This window comes from Coptis chinensis, chromosome 4, assembly GCF_015680905.1.
Source record: "Coptis chinensis isolate HL-2020 chromosome 4, ASM1568090v1, whole genome shotgun sequence".
Taxonomy (NCBI): Eukaryota; Viridiplantae; Streptophyta; class Magnoliopsida; order Ranunculales; family Ranunculaceae; genus Coptis; species Coptis chinensis.
In genome coordinates, this window is record NC_141459.1 from 82,484,507 (window position 1) to 82,501,049 (window position 16,543).

Sequence of the window (16,543 nt, forward strand, 5' to 3'; positions counted from 1 at the left end):
CTATAAACACTTATGGTAATTTTGCATCGGTTTTGTTGATAGATTTCCGACAGAGTTGTGTGTGTCTTTGCAGATGATTCAAAGTAGCTCCAAATGACGTAGCTTTCTCAATACATGCAGTTCTTCTCACAGGAATCTCCCTTATTCAAGTTCTCATATACGATGTAAGTAATGCTATCTTCATCATCTATATTAAACTTTTCTTTTTCGGTTCAAATTTGATTGAGTTTCTTATATGATGAAGTTTCATTTCAATTGCTTAGCGCGGAAGCCAGCGGGTCTCAAGGACTTGTATTGCAATCTCTTGTGTTGTGTGGATTTCTGCCACAGTCTGTGTTCGTGGCCTTGCCAAGCCAATCTTGGCTTTGGCTAATTTCTGTGTTTAAGTACCAATCTTGGCTTTGGCTAATTTCTGTGTTTAAGTAAGTTTTCATGATATTGAGTTTCTCATCACAGGTTAGCCAATGGGGAGAGTAGTTAGTAACAAGAAATATTGAAAACTGTAAAAGAACATAGTTTGTGTGTTATGTGATATGCAGAACCACAAATCTCTCAAGTTACTTTTCCTGTTTGACAAAATGAGGGTAGATAGTTATTGCAGACCTGTACACTTTCAATACTGGAACATCTTTTAATTTCATGTGAGATGTTGCAAAGATGAGTGTTTCACTTACTGTTTTTAGCACTTCCTTTTTTTTTTGCTTCTTAATAAAATGGGAAAAGTCAATCTAAAATCTATTTAGCATTAGATATAGTAATATTATATTATATTATTAAATAAGAGAAACAAGAAGAAAGTCTGGAGAAGAAGAAAGAAAAAACTATACAACCTTAGTTAGTTTCAGCTTCTCTCACACAAATATAAGAAAATACTAGGCTTTAAATGCTAACATATTCATTTTTTTGCGACGTCCTTATAACATATTCATTTTTATGATCATTGCAGTATAATACAAGTCTTCATGACAGTCATCAAATACATTCCCCAGGTTTGAGACAATTCTAGCTTCTTTTCTCTCTTTAAATTTAATTTGGAAAAATGCTGCACTATTATTACCTTCTTTGGCCAGATCTTCCAACCTTTCCACATAGTTGACATGTTGTTTGTTCTTTAGTGTAGTCAAGGCGCGCGCCTAGGCACGCTTAAAGCACAAGGCGCACTTTTAGTGCCTCGCCTTGACCAAGGCACGAGAGGTAACATAAGGCGTGCGCTTTTTGCGCTTTTTGTCGAGGTGCGAGGTGCACAAGGCGCGCGCCTTATCAACTTTTACAGTTTTTTCATTTTTTTTTACAATTTTTGCTATACGTGACACATTTACACTCGATCCAATTGTTGTATGATATAAGAAATTGTACAAATTTAGTAAGTTTCATTGTGGAGTACACTTTAAACTTAATTTTGACTAGTTTTTGTTAAGTTGTATGGATTGAGAGAAGACATAAAGATGAATTAAATTTTAAATGAAGTTTTACGGGATTCTAAAATTGAATCACGTGTTCTATTTTATGAAGAACTCATTTGACTCAATTCTATCAGTTTATTATTTTAGTTTATTGAAGTTGAACTAGATTGTATTGAGAGATACGAATTTTATTTTTCTCTTTACTTATTGCTTAAGATTTTTCTTTTAAATGACTTATTGCTTAAGATTTTTCTTTTAAATGACTACAATGGTTTTATGCTTACAATCACATAAAATTAATTTTAAAGTTTGGCTAAACAAATCAGTGATAATTCATGTCATATTTAATATTTATTTTATTTTTTATTTGATATATCTATTTTTTTATTACTACGCGCCTCACTTCAATCAAAGCGCGCCTCTCAGCCTTTGCCTAAGGCACAAGAGGGTGTTGCGCCTTAGGTGCGCTTTAACGCCTTTACTACACTTAATCTTTACATATCGGTGCATACATCTTGGCCATCATGAACTTTTCCGAAGAGCACCGTAGGATGGAGCATTGGTAACATATTACTTGATTTACTTGGAGGTGTGACAAACTACGGACAGATGGCTATGCAGTCCATAGACCAAGGTGTGCTTCACAATGTTATTTTAAGAAGAATCACAGTTTGGAAGTGTTATGATGCTCATGCACTATAATGCTTGTTTGTTTGTAATGTAGATCTTACTAGCGGAAGCTTCAGTTTAATTGAATCTACACTTTAATTGAAACACAATTAAAAGACGACCTAAAAACCATTCTTTTATTAAATCTCTCAATCACAAATCACACACATAAACACAACTCCTGAAACCCTAACTACAAACCCGTTATTTAAAGTAAACCTAGAAAGCATAAACCAATAGGAACATGACATGTGTCCAACTAACTAATGGACTCGAACCATGGGCTTGGACTCAACTAAGGGGCACACGCCCTCAACATCACAGCAACGTACTAATGTTCTACATCACTCTCCTCATGTTGAAGAAGCTTGTCCACAAGCTAAAGCAATGGAGCGTCTGAAGCTGGAAACACTGACAAGGCTTCATGCTGGAAATCTAGGACAAGATCAGGTGACTTGGCAACAACATCTTCGACCTGATCTTCACCTTCAGCTAATAAAACAGGGTGCTTCTTCTTCTTAGGACACTCGGCAGCAATGTGACCCATAACACCACATTCAAAGCACTTTCTAGCAGCACTATATGTCTCAGCAACCGACATAGGAGTAGCAGCTGTAATTACACTTGCAGAACTAGTATAAGGTGTAGAAGTCGTAGCAGGTGAAATCACTCTTTCAGCATGCAGTGCATATTTAAACGCGGTAGCCATGTCCTCAATCTCAAACATGATAAGTGCTTCACGAATTGACTTGCGCAGACCATTCAAATAACGACCCACCCTTTGTTCATCAGTTTCAACCAACCCAGCACGAGTACACAACAACTGAAATTGCTCAGTATATTCTTGAACCGAAGACAATTGTTGTTTCAAATTCTGTAAACGAATGAACAAATTTTGTTGGTACTGTTTAGGAACAAAATGCGTATGTAACTCTCTGCGCATACTAGTCCAAGTGCAAACACGCCTGTAACCTTGATTAACCCTCCGCAAATTTAATTCATCCCACCACACCAAAGCATAACCCTTCAACCTAGTGGCTGCTAATTTAACCTTCTTACCATCCTCTAGGTTTTTATAATCAAAGGCCTTTTCAATTTGATTAAGCCAATCAATAAACTCATCAGGATTGAGTTTACCATCAAAAGTAGGCACATCGATTTTAATATCACTCGCCTGACTCCTCTCCAATATGCGGAGGAAACGATTAATATCAACAACCCCATTATCAATATTCTGAATACCATAATCTTCATCAAAATAATTAAAATGGTCGTACCTTTCAAAATCACCTGCCTGACGATTAGGGTCACGGTCTGGCCTAGGACCACTTCGGTCAGTAGAAAGGAGAAGGAGGAGATGGAAACCGACCCCTATTCTCTTGCCTTACATTGCAAGGAATGGGTTGTTCCCAAAAATTCCTATCACCTTCAACCCAGCACTGCCTAGGACGTTAGTAGCCACGACATTTGCCTCGAACCTGATGAACACGCGGAATCTCACACCCTTGTGGAGGAAGACGCACACCTCTAGCTGCCTCTTGCATTGGTAGCCCTTGATTTTGGCCATCAGGGGTTTAACCTTGGCTGAAAAATCAGATCTCGATCTGTTGGACTGGTGGTGGCACTATAGGTGGAACAGGCACAGGGGGTTCACTAACACCTTCATCACCTTTACCATCTCCAACAATAGGTGGTATATGATCACCTACTGCACCCAGGGGATGAACCTGAATGTCGTTATTCTCTCCAACAACTCTTTCTCCGCCATTATTCTCTAGAGCAATAGGCGCAAAAGGGTTTAGAAGAGGGACTGTACCATGAAAGGATGCATCATCAGTATCTGAAACCACTGAACCATTATTCTGTGGTGGTGGCGGCTGTTGGGGCTCTCTCTGTACTGTGTCTATTGTTGCATTAAAGTTCTGGAACATCTGTGTCATGTTTTTCATGTTTTTTTCTAAATGAAACATGCGAGTATCCATGGATGGAAGACGACCTCGAGTTACTTTGTTATTCACCATAATAACACAAAAAAAAATTTGACTTTTCAAGAAAAAAATCCACTGTGAACAGTAACCTTGGTGAACAGTGACGCAATGAATAGTGCCCGATGAACAGTGTTTCACGAACAATGTTTTTGGTAAACAGTACCGTGAATAGTAAACCCTTGGAATTAATCTACTCTGATACCAAATAATGTAGATCTTACTGGCGGAAGCTTTAGTTTAATTGAATCTACACTTTAATTAAAACACAATTAAAAGACAACCTAAAAATTACTTTTTTATTGAATCTCTCAATCACAAATCACACACATAAACACAACTCCTAAAACCCTAACTACAAACCCGTTATTTAAAGTAAACCTAGAAAGCATAAACCTATAGGAACACAACATGTGTCTAACTAACTAATGGACTCGAACCATGGGCTTGGACTCAACTAAGGGGCACACGCCCTCAACATCACAGCAATGTACTAATGTTCTACATCATGTTTATTTGTTTGTTTTTTTTTTTTTTTTGTTTGCAGGTTCATGGGTTAACTTTAATGGAAATATTGGGAAAACTCTGTTTTCTTTGGTATGCATAATTTTCTATTTACACTCACTGGATTGCAATGTATTTATCTAACTTTTCACAAACGAGTTCTAATATGGTCTGTCATGTGGTAAACACAAATCAATTTTATATCACCCCCTCCATATCATATAGTGGAATGTTTGCTACTAATTGCTTAATTCTCATCTGTGTGAGAGTTAGTTTCGACATAATCTGTGGTTAGTTTTTAAGCTAAAAATAGCATTGAATAGGTGAAGCTAGGAAAGAACTGGTGGATAAAAGAAAACTATTTTTTGTGAATTGAAGTGGGTGAAACTGAATTCCATGTTGTAAAGAAACACCTGATCGAGTCCACACTGTTGCTTAGTAATTTTGTGTATACACTTTCCTGTTAAACGTAGTTACGCATCCTTCCAAAAATGTTGCTTTGGCTCACCTGATTTGACAAATTGAGGAAGTGTTTTAACATCTATTTCTATGTAAGAATGGTGCTTTTAATATTGAAGAAACTATATAAAAAATATAAAATTTGTGAAAAAAGAGGAAAAGGAAATGTCATCTCAAGCTTATACTGTTTGCCTGTGTGATGATCTTTTTGCAGGTGTCCATCTTCTTTGACCTTCTATTCATTGTCCAACATTATTTGCTGTATCCATCTAAGAAAGAGAAGGTTTCTCCTGAGGCCGATGGGGAAAGCACAGCTCCACTTATCAAGTCCTCCCAACCCTTGCAATCCAAAAATGTATGAGGCTTAATCAGGCTTACCGTCTGTTTGCAGAAACTACAATTAATGTAATACAATGGCCTGAATTTGCCCTACTCATTTGTTCCCTCCTTATGTATATTTGATATAACTTGTAAATACATCAGTATTCTTGTGCGTTACTTGCATATTTTTATCTTATAGAGTGCCAAATATATTTCTCCCAGAACATTTTTGTTCTTTTTGTTTTCTCCAGCAAGGAGCTACTTTTATTAACCAGAACTTCTGCAAATACCGAACAACTGGGACTGATTATGTTTCAGTCGAAGTACTCTCAACCTACTTGTAAACTGCAAAAGATTCCTTAATTGCATGTGGTTTTGACCTCTGTCAGAGTAATGGTGGTAACTGGTAACATTTTCTTGACACCCAAATAACAGGTTAGATAGTGAGACTGACAGAGTACTCCCCAGCTACAGGATGAGCTCATTGCCAAGGGGACTTCTCCTTTCCCTGAAGACACATACCTGTAATAAAATTGTGCCGAAGGCTCTCACGCACGAACACAAACAGCGGTCCACTATCACTCTCTATGCAACCCATTGCATGAGAAAAACCGCTACCAAATTTTTTTTAGTCCAATGGTAATACCAACATGTTTGTAAGTCTTTCTGGAAACTGCTTCGGCGCGCATACAGGGCGGATGCAAATCGGAGGCGCCGAAGGCACGGGTATCTGTGTTGTACGAGACGGATGCGTGTCAGGGCGCCGAAGGCGCATATCTGTGCCGTAAGGAGGGGGGCGGATGCGTGTGGTGCATGGTGGTGTTATGTCGGTTTACTGTCGCCACGATTCGCCGCGATGAGCTGGGTAGTGTCGTACGTTAAAATATTGAGTGTATTGAGTGTCAGGGTAGCCCGCAGGCACGTCGACTCGCGGGCCGTAGCCACGGGCATACCCTAGTATTTGTACAACACAGAGACATATGGCAAGTTCGATAAACTACAGTAAACGTTCTGATAATAACAAAGAAACAGGTGAGATTGCAAAAGAAGCTACATAAAGCTCAGAATTGGTTGATCAAAGATTCATCTTTTTTTTTGTGTTGTCATGACATCCTTGAAATATGAAACGATCACCTTTAGAGCTTTCCGTTGGCTCGCAGCTTGCTCAAGGGAATATCTCTAGTCCTTGATTGTTTCCCTGTTCAGTGATTTCTGATTTTGATGTTATTTTGTGAAAGCGCACACTTTTAGAAAAAAGTACTTGTCCTCTAATCCATGTCAAATTGTTGACTTCTTGGTTTATTAAGTGCTCTGCACGTCTGAGTTAAGTTAGTTGTACAATTCTTGAATGCGACCCTTATAAAAGTTTATTATTGAGTGTTTTAGCTCAGTGAAAATTCTCTGTTTCTAAATTTTCTTTTCTTTTCTTTTAGACATGAAAAAATAATGTCTATCGTTAAGTCCTAAGTAATTAAATAGGATTACCATCCGAAACTCCATGCTTTTGAGTTATAAACTATGACTCTTTTGTCTATTGTGTTCTTTGTGTGATTTTCTTAGTTTTGCTGTGTTTTAACTTTTTCTAGATCAACTTTTTAAAGATGACGAGGCATGGGAACCAAGGCTTGGTTGTTTGTATGGGTGAGATGCTTATAGAATTTGAACTTACAGACTTCAGCGGTTTTCTTAAAGCTCCTGGTGGTGCCCCTCCTAATGTTGCTTGTGCCATTACTAAACATGGTGTTTATTTTCAGTACTTGCCCTTTCCTTGTTCACATATAGTTGATAATTGTGTTTAAGTTTGTCGCCAGATCAGTGCTATATTGAGTACATTCATTATTAGTCGATCCTATATACTTCATAGTGAGCTGTTCTTTCATTGTTCTTTGGAAGAGCTTTACTAACTGATTTGGTTTAAGAAAAAATAAATAATACTTATTGCTTTGGCATTTGTGTTCATACAGTTTGGTGACGATGAGTTTGGACAAATGTTTATTAGAAGTTGTTCTTCACGTCATAGTGCAGAGCGCGTCCGCGCTCGTACATAACACAATTAGAGTGCGCCCGCGCCCCATGCTTCACAATTGTCCAGTAGATTTAGCGCGTCCGCCCTCAACCAGAGCGCGCCTGCGCCTCGAGTTAAATACACGCACCGTCTGTTTTTGTCCCTGTTTAAAATGTTGTAATCTCTATATAAACAATTGTAATCTCCTTAGAAATCAATCAAGTAAATATTCTCAAATCTCTCTCTAATTTATCAATGTTGGTGGGCATATTGAGAGCTAACAATGTAAAAAGTGATGGGGTGTGCTTTGATCCTGATGCAAGGACAGTATTATTCTCTGTTACTTTAAAGAATGGTGAAAGAAGGATTATGCTCCATAGGAACCCCAGTGGTCATATGCTTTTGTAGGAATCCGAACTGAACCTAGATCTTATCAAGCAAGCTAAAGTGTTTCACTATGGTTCAATTAGCTTGATTGTTGAACCATGTCGATCTGCTTACTTGTCATGAAAGCTGGCTTACTCTCCTATTATCCCAATGTTCGATTGCCGCTATGTCCATCAGCAGAGGCTGCTCGCAAAGAAATCTTGAGCATTTGGAAAGAAGCCGATACAATCAACTAGCTAGTAGCGCGGAAGCTATTTGGTCTTGAATAAGGAAGATAAATTGATTGCAGCAGGGCTATTTGTGCTGGCCAGAGAGGAGGCATTCCAGCTCTCCCCGATAGCTCAGCTGCTCTCAAGCTTATCTATTAAGTCCAATTCTACCCAAAAACAGTCTTTCTGATTTATGTTTTTTAGGAAAATCTTTTAGTTAGAGTTTTGGTTGCATATATTGGTGGTTTATCACCACTTCCTAGCTAGGAACAATATATGTTTCTCTATAATGAAGAAATTTACTGGGTTTTCTTTTGTATCCTGTGTTGTTACCAAAAGTTTTTTTCTTTCTCCTTTTTTTGATCTATTAGGAGGAAGCCAACAAAAGTGAAAAAACCACCATCAAAATATTCATTTTCAGTGACCCAAACACTATCTTTCAAACCAGAGAGATTCACTAAAGAAGGCCATGAATTCTCTGCTCAACTCAGGTAACAGACAGAATGACCCTTAATTGCCTGCTCCCTTAATTCACTAAAGAAGGCCCTCAATTGTCAACATTGATAACGCTGAATTGCTTCAAATTGAGTTTAGGAGAGATTCCTCTTTTTTTAAACTCCCAAGATTCAACCACAAACTACATAAGTTGGGAACAGAACAGAGAAAGCAGACATGATTCTTATCAATCATCCAATCTCTCTACTATCTTATTTATGCAAACCCAATTATACTGTTCATAGGTATTATGTCCATGATCTTTACAAGTATACAAATGATATTAAAGCAGATTATCACAAACAGAGATGGGAAAATTTATCTCACATGGAATGGTAGTGTTGTGACCCACACCACCAGTTGACCTCACAGCTCCATGCGGTTCTTGCATTTTATGCACTGGAATAGTGTGGGTCGTTTGCTTCTTTTACCTCCCAAGTTTTTGGTAATTCAAACACAATCACTTAAAAGACTGCTCCTCGGAGGACTTGGCAATGCTGTAAACTGCTCTGTCGAGGACTTGATAAAGGTCCGAGCAGAGGCCTGGATACTTTTTTAAAACAGGAGAAAACACAAAACAACACAGCAGAAAAGAAAAAAGGATATTCTGTTGAGAGATTCATCATCTTTCATTTCTTGCCTTCTCGCCCTGGGACTACTACTACCTACGAGCTGCTGGTCGTATGGACTCGGATATCCAAAGAAACCCACCTCAGTAGGATTCCTAAACACCGTTGTGGAAACAATATCACCAAACTGCCATATCATTGGATGTGCTGTTGTTCCTCGAAGGCTTAACATTGGGGATGCCACAGAGTTCGCTGGTGCATTATATTGCTGATTCTGGTTATGATCAGATTCAAACTGTGATTGTGAACTATCTGGTCTAGTATGAAGTTGCTGATTAGGATTGGTTGTTATCAGAGCATGAACCCCATGAGCTGGTGGTCTACACGGTATTTCTAGATCTAAGGAATCCTTGCTATTAGGTTCTGCATCTGGAGAGACCTGGCCACGTCCGTACAGGGGGACCAATGTATTGTCCAAGACATCAGCCTTGCAGACAGGGCATTGCTGCTGCTGATGGTCTGCAGTAGCGGAGGTACTGTGAGAGTAGATCCATTTGTAGATGCATGGCCAACAATAGAGGTGACCGCAAAGTGTGACAACAGGATCCCGTGCATAGTCAAGGCAGATGTTGCAGTCAAAGCAGCCCTTACAATTATCCGGAACTGTTGCAGGATCATGGGCAGATTTTTCTTTCAGATATGATTGATCTCCATCCAGCATTTCATCATGTGAGAATATTTCTTCATAACATTGGTTAACCCCCATGTTCTCCATCACGCAGTGTGTACTTTGGAAACCAGTTTTTACTCTGAAGAAAATGGACAAGGTCAGAACTGAAAACTTTTGGTGACACAAGCAAAATGTATTCAGAACAAGATTGATAAGGTATGTAGCTAGCACACGAAGGTAAGAATCAGCATCAAGCAGCAACATCTTGGCATATTGGCAAATCTAAATTACAGTCATGCGAGTAGAGTGAAAGATAATAAGACGATTTACAATTTCCCTCGAAAGACACAAAACTTAATTTCCTACAATGTAAAGGTGACTATAAAAACCCATGAGAATTATATAGACGTTTTCTTGGACAGAGCTATTCTGTTGACACTAGACAATCACTTAATATATTCATCAGGTAGATAAACAATTGAACCTTTTACATCACTAACCCAACTGAAGATCAATGAATCAAAGCAGATTAAACAAACCCAATAATTATGATGACGTGTCCTTGATTTAGCTATTCAACATAAAAATATCCAAGACCCATTCTTTTTTTCCATTTCCTCTTTTTAAAAAACATTGTCTACATATAATCCAATCCTTCATACAAATCACAATCTGAAAAATAAACATGAAAACAATTTGAATATTACCGTGCTCCGTGGATTTGAAAGATTCCTGGGCTTTGAGAAATAAAAAAGAAAAGTGATTAAGGAGTTGGGAAATAATGGTGGAGGATTTTTTTTTTTTTCGTTTTTTCAGGTGTATTTATAGACACGAGAATTACGATGACGAGATTTTTAATAATAATAATAATAAGGCTTATCTTCTTTTTTTCCTTCTTTTTCTTTGCTGTCACGTGGGAACATACGTATTTACTTTTTGCTGCTGAGTAAAACTTGATAGTTTAAATTCTCGTCAAAATTATTTATAAGTCGAGAGAGAGAAGGTGTTTTATCCTTTTCTAATAAGTTGATGTCTCTCAAGGGTGTTAGAATATGGGTCATGCTTGCGGATAACATTATTAGAAAATAATACTACTAGTCAATATTCTCAACTTGGGAAGAAGTTGCCTAAGCACCGATATGATATACCTTCAGCAGTCGCTCGATCAACATTTTTAAACAACTTTCAAGACTCGGGTGGATTTACATATGATTGAATAACATTTCTTATGAGCTTTACATTTTGTTCGCACCACCAGTTACGCACAAATTATGAATTCCCAAGATATAGAGCACTAGTGTTTTTTTAGCTCGTATATACTTGCGAAAGAGAAAACATTCTCATGGGAATTATGTACAGTTATTAGAATAAAAAGCAGTCAACCCTGGCATCACTCAAGGAAGTATGTTTGTTTGTTGTTCACCATTAGGTGAGCTTCATGGAATTGAAGATGATGCAAGACTTACCGGGATTTTGACTATAAGAAGAGCTTAACGGGAAATAAATTTATTATGAAATTTTAATTACATTCTAATTAAGAATCTCTTAGATGCCTACGAAAGCTGCAAGGGATGGCTTTATCTATACAAGAGCACTACAGCCCCCGTAGCTATACACATCAACCCCATACTTTTATTGTGGCAGCATAGTCTCCATACTAGCAATGCCATACCCTTGAAGATATGACTAAAAGTACACGAAACAGAACCTACTGGCTATACCTCTACAAGAACTTCTCAATACTGGTGGTCAGTGTAGTCTTCGGCACAGCACCTACGACTGCATCTTTCTTCTCACCATTCTTGAACATCAATACAGTTGGTATGCTTCTTATAGCATACTGCGTCGCCACCGCAGGGCTTTCATCTGTGTTCAGTTTGAAGCATTTAAGTTTACCTGCATACTCCTTTGCAAGCTCATCTATCACTGGATGGATCATACGACATGGCCCGCACCACGGAGCCCAGAACTCAACTAGCACAGGGAGATCACTGTCAAGGACAAGCGACTTCCAGGTTCCTTCAGCAACTTCAGGCACTGCAAAATTTCACACCAAAGAGATATGAGACTGAACATCATCACAAATTGATTCTTATTTTATAGTTTAAAATACTTAACCAGCAAAAGAATTGACAATGCTATTTCGTTAACTGTACACACTGAACACATAGAACACAGTTAACCAAGAAACAGAATATAATATACATGCAGGGAAGACCAGAAGGAGCTACCATACACAAGTATGAAAGAGTTTCCTGGCAAAGAAGAAGAGATGCAAAGGTCAAATGCATACTGCATATGTAACCTTATTTCGAACCAATTTTTTTTATGTGAAGAAGCTTCAATAGGAAAATCCAAAAGTGGTGTTCAGTTAATAAGACTAAATAATGCTCCATGATGTCCTTCATACTAGAACAACCACACCATTAAAAGATGAAAGACATCACAAAAAGCTAGGAGAAACAATAAAGGAAGTTAGTGAGGATTAAGCATTCACTGATGGAGTGTAAAGTAGAAGGAAGGATAAAAAGTTCTATGGTGCTACCATTTTTCCTAACAGACCATATACAGTGCCTTTATATCAACCATACCTACAGTGGTTGTGTGTTGGATCCTTGCAATCCGGAACGAAGGAAAGCAAGTGGAGCCTATTCTATAGTAGGTCTTCATACTTTCATTTTTCAAAAAATATATATTCTCATACTTTAACTAGGACGAATGGGATGAAATGAAAATGTGATACAAAGTGGGTGCAAGCTGCAAATATTTTGATATATTGATCAATACGTGACCAGGAAATATAAAATGAAGAAGAGTCAGCCATGGGGCCAAGCCAGAAAAAAGAAAAAGAAGCATAGACCAGACAGGCCGGATGGAGACAATTGTTTCACTGTAACAGTTCAGCCACGTAATGGAACAAAATCAGACCTAAAGCATTACAGTAAACATAAGCATTTCGGCTGAGGCTTAAGGCTCTTCAGAAAGTACTTAAATAAGAAACTAGATCTGCAATCTCTAAATGATTAAGTTCCCTTAGAAACAAAAGTTCAAAGCCAGCTAAGCAAGATGCTCACCAAAACCTCACTAATGATCAGCTTTTAAGGTTAAGATAGAAACTAAACAAAAATAAAACAAATCAGCCTACCTACCATAACAGGATCCTTTCCCCTTCCCAAGGTAGGACCTGATAGGATTATGAAAGAGGTTCACATATTGGTAAGCCTATGAGTGATATTCTTGGTGTTGGGTGCTATCGATGTTTGAGTCTCCACCGGTCGACTAAGAGGTTGTTCCCAGGGGTGGGGCTAAGCGTCGGAATTTAGCCACCAAAAAATGTAAATATAAAATAAAACAAAACAAAATAAAATAAATAAAATGGTGGATATGGAGGAGGGTCCTGCAATTGGATGCTCAGACATGCTCTTTCCTGTTTTCGCACTTTGGTCTTCATTTCAATTTCTTCCCTTGTGAAGATAGATTTTCTGGATATGCATGGAAAAGTTATGCAGGTCAAAATGATCTACTTTGAAAGGACAGCAAGAATAAGCTACAGACTTACAACAACTCAAATAACAGAAGTCATCTACCGGCTAACACCCGAGGGATCATGATTCCAGACTTTCCTAGTTCTTTTATTTGGTCAGCAAAGATCCCTTGTTTCGTTTCTTTCTTCATTTAGTGTGAGACCCATAATAAAATTTTGACCATAGACAATCTCATTAGGAGAAAGAAAATAATCATTAACTTTTGTCCCTTGTGTATTGTCCCTTGTGTATGGCTGATGGGGAGTTAGTGAGTCATACTCTCATTCATTGTCCTTTTTCTTAGGAGATATGGAGTTACTTTGTGGGCCACTTTGGGGTGTATTGGGTTGTTCCTCGTTCAGTGAAAGATATGTTGAGCTCTCCGTGCCCATTCCCCTAAGGGATGCAAAGTGTGGAGCATCTTACCTTTTGCTATCATGTGGGCTTTGTGGCTGGAAAGGAACAAGAGACACTTTGATGGATGTGCGATGACTATGGCACAGATGATTGTAGCAATCAAGGGATTCGTCTTTCTCTGGTCGAAGTTTTGGGAGGAGTGGACAGATACATCTTTTGGGGATATTATGTTCAGATGGGGTTCCTTGCTCGGCCATGCATGATTGCATCCCTTTGTTTTAGTCTTCTCTAGTAGTCGTAGTTTTCTTTTTCTTTTCTCTAGTATCGATATTGCATCTGTCTTTCCCTTTGTTGTATCTGAGTGGGATATCTCATCCTACAAAGTTGACTATATGATTATATACATACACATCACATTTTACCAATCAAAAAAAAAAAAAAAAAGTCATAACCAAAGTCTCTCTCATCTCAAGAAAGACCCCCAGCTGAAATCAAAATTGTGAAAGGAACATCTCACGTCACCACACAAACTTTGGCCCCAAAAAGAATAGCAAAACTTTAACAAACATGATCACCACCTCCATACACACTACCTTCCCTCAAAACGTTTCTTGTTCCTTTACAACCAAATTCCACAGATCACTGCAAAAGGAATCATGAAGGATTGCTCATCTTTTGTCCAGTCTTTCCTTTACAGCAGCACCCACTCATCCCCCTGCCGGAAAAATTAATCTAAAATGCCTAAATTCCAAGCAACAACGTCACTATCTTCCAAAATGAAAGAAGTAATGGAGGGATTTTAGAATTCATGTAGGGCAGACAATCTTGGGAACACAGAAACAACAGTCTCTCCTAGATACAATTGATTACTCTCCCCATTACCCAACTGAACCTGATACGTTAAACCCCAAGAATGCCTATCCAGACCCCCGCACCAATGTGGCAAAGTCACAGGACCACTAGCCAAGTGATACTGATTTTCACTAAATCCAAAGGTAACCACTTTCCTTCGTAGACTTTCCCTCTCTCTTCCCAAAAGCTCCACAACCATCTACGTAGCAAGGATAGGTTAAACTCAAATAGGCTTTAAGAGACATATTACCCCTTCCAACGTAGAATGACAGACCCTCTTCTACCCAACCAGAATGATCTATCTTGGATTCTAAGACTCCTCTCAAATTCCTAATGACCAACTCCAACCTATTTGCAACACTCCCAGGCATGTGAAAAGAATTCATTTGCAGGTACACAAAAAGTAGAGAGAGTATTCGTGATCAGGATAACATGTTCCTAGTAGTGAAGAACAGCCCTCACCCCCACCCCCAACCCTGCCGCCCCGCCCCCCCAACCACACACAAAAGCTATGACTAAACACAACCACAACCACACACACACACAAAAGCTATGACTAAATTTCTAAATGACAGGATCTCAGATGGACTATAATACATATTTGTCTCCTAAAATGGCCTAGGCACTTAAATGGGAACTACTACTCATAGAAACAATAGACGCCACAAGGCCCTCAAGATCACCCGCATTACCCTTCCCAGAATCTTACTTTTAGCCATGTCCTTCAACCTCGAGACTGCCTCAAAACAACAGAACATACCCCCAAGGCATCTAAGCTGATCAGTATCATGTAGTAATTCTCTTTTACTAATCCAAGCTTTTTTCCAAAAAGGTGAAAACACAAGAAGTTTTTCACTCAAGATAGCTTGCCATGATCAAGCTGCATTCAAACTCCAGAAGAAAGATGTAACAAACTAATCTACCAATCTTGAAAACAAAATGGCTTATCTCGAATCTTCTTCAAACCCCAATACAGAATAAATCTAAAGTGTAGCCAAAGTGGTTCGTTCGAGCCAATAATGTGTACTTGATCAATCTTTCACACAATGGACTAAGAGGTCTAACTCCTTATCTCAAGCTAGTTTAACAATATTATGCTGCATATGAAAAATCAAACTACCAGTTTAGAAAGACAAAATGAGACATCTTCATTCTCGCTCAAAAACACAAAATGACACAAGAGACCTTCAACTAATTTTTTTTTAACAAACATAATTTGCTAAGAAAAAAAAATACTAAAGAAAACCAGTATGGGCAATTCAATATGCCTCAAAACTCACTAAATTAAACAAAAACACCCAGAACAAAATAAGCCCAAAGTATCAATTCAATGGAATAAGTTACAAAAAACAAAACAAACCTTCAAGAGCAGTCTCTTGACCACCCTCACAGTAAACCATTCCACTACGTCTAGCACTCCTCTCATTCTTCCCCTTCACAAACACTAATCCTCCCTTCAAAGATCCAAACTTAATCTTTAAACCATTGAACTGAGGCAAAGATCTAATCTTTTTACATGAAATAGCAGAACCCATCATGGGTAAAGAGTTATTTGATGAAACATTGATTGATACTGGAAGAAGAAAAGATTCAAGTACAATAGTCATTGAAATATTTATTTACAGAAATGCCACTGGGGGAGAAGATGATGAGAAAGTGTTGAATATGTACAAAGAAAGTGGTAGAGTTTGAGTTTGAGTTTGAGTTTGAGTTTGAGTTTCTTGTTTTGATTAAGGAGAGAAGGTGTTTTTTGTTTGACAAATAATTGAGGTGGTGTTTGTTAATTGTTACTTTACTTTTGTTGTTATCAATAACCAACCAATCAGAGTTCACTAGTTTTATCACTTCGATAAAATGATTAGAATCTGGTGGCAAGTGTGCTTTTGACTGCCAACAAAAGACTGCCAAAAACGTGTGAATTCCTAAGATTCAGAATGTGGCAGATGCAATTGCGTACTATTCATCCATCGCTGACAATGAAAGTACAAGTTTGGGGAATAGCATGTTCCATGCTCTCAAGCACCAAGTCCATTATAACATTCTGGTGGGGTGGTCCATTGTAAATTTGTAATGTAGTATGATGTGTAGGAGATTCAGCATGAGTTGCTTCATCCGAATTCCCAAAGGAACAATT

The 16,543-nt window shown here is 38.2% G+C and overlaps 3 protein-coding genes across 6 annotated transcripts; 1 reads left to right on the forward strand and 2 right to left on the reverse strand.

Moving 5' to 3' along the window:
* The first annotated feature begins 81 nt into the window (after positions 1 to 81).
* On the forward strand, positions 82 to 9,502 carry LOC147505140 (cystinosin homolog). Of its 4 annotated transcripts, none has more exons than XM_086557730.1 (5): positions 83 to 164; positions 264 to 422; positions 947 to 989; positions 4,605 to 4,654; positions 5,235 to 9,502. In XM_086557730.1, the coding sequence occupies exons 1-5, from the start codon at positions 115 to 117 to the stop codon at positions 5,386 to 5,388; spliced, it is 456 nt and encodes a 151-aa protein (XP_086413856.1). In that variant the 5' UTR covers positions 83 to 114; the 3' UTR covers positions 5,389 to 9,502. The 4 variants fall into 4 exon arrangements, with proteins under 4 accessions (XP_086413859.1, XP_086413856.1, XP_086413857.1 ...); XM_086557731.1 differs by having other exon boundaries at positions 264 to 386; XM_086557733.1 differs by lacking the exon at positions 264 to 422 and having other exon boundaries at positions 82 to 164.
* Positions 8,619 to 10,544, reverse strand: LOC147505141 (E3 ubiquitin-protein ligase RMA1H1-like). Its single transcript, XM_086557728.1, has 2 exons — positions 10,384 to 10,544; positions 8,619 to 9,815 (listed from the first exon to the last, which is right to left on the reverse strand). The coding sequence occupies exon 2, from the start codon at positions 9,779 to 9,781 to the stop codon at positions 8,993 to 8,995; it is 789 nt and encodes a 262-aa protein (XP_086413854.1). The 5' UTR covers positions 9,782 to 9,815; positions 10,384 to 10,544; the 3' UTR covers positions 8,619 to 8,992.
* A 622-nt stretch (positions 10,545 to 11,166) lies between these two features.
* Positions 11,167 to 16,260, reverse strand: LOC147505142 (uncharacterized). The gene is made up of 2 exons (XM_086557729.1): positions 15,770 to 16,260; positions 11,167 to 11,713 (listed from the first exon to the last, which is right to left on the reverse strand). The coding sequence occupies exons 1-2, from the start codon at positions 16,014 to 16,016 to the stop codon at positions 11,400 to 11,402; spliced, it is 561 nt and encodes a 186-aa protein (XP_086413855.1). The 5' UTR covers positions 16,017 to 16,260; the 3' UTR covers positions 11,167 to 11,399.
* Between the last annotated feature and the right edge of the window lie 283 nt (positions 16,261 to 16,543).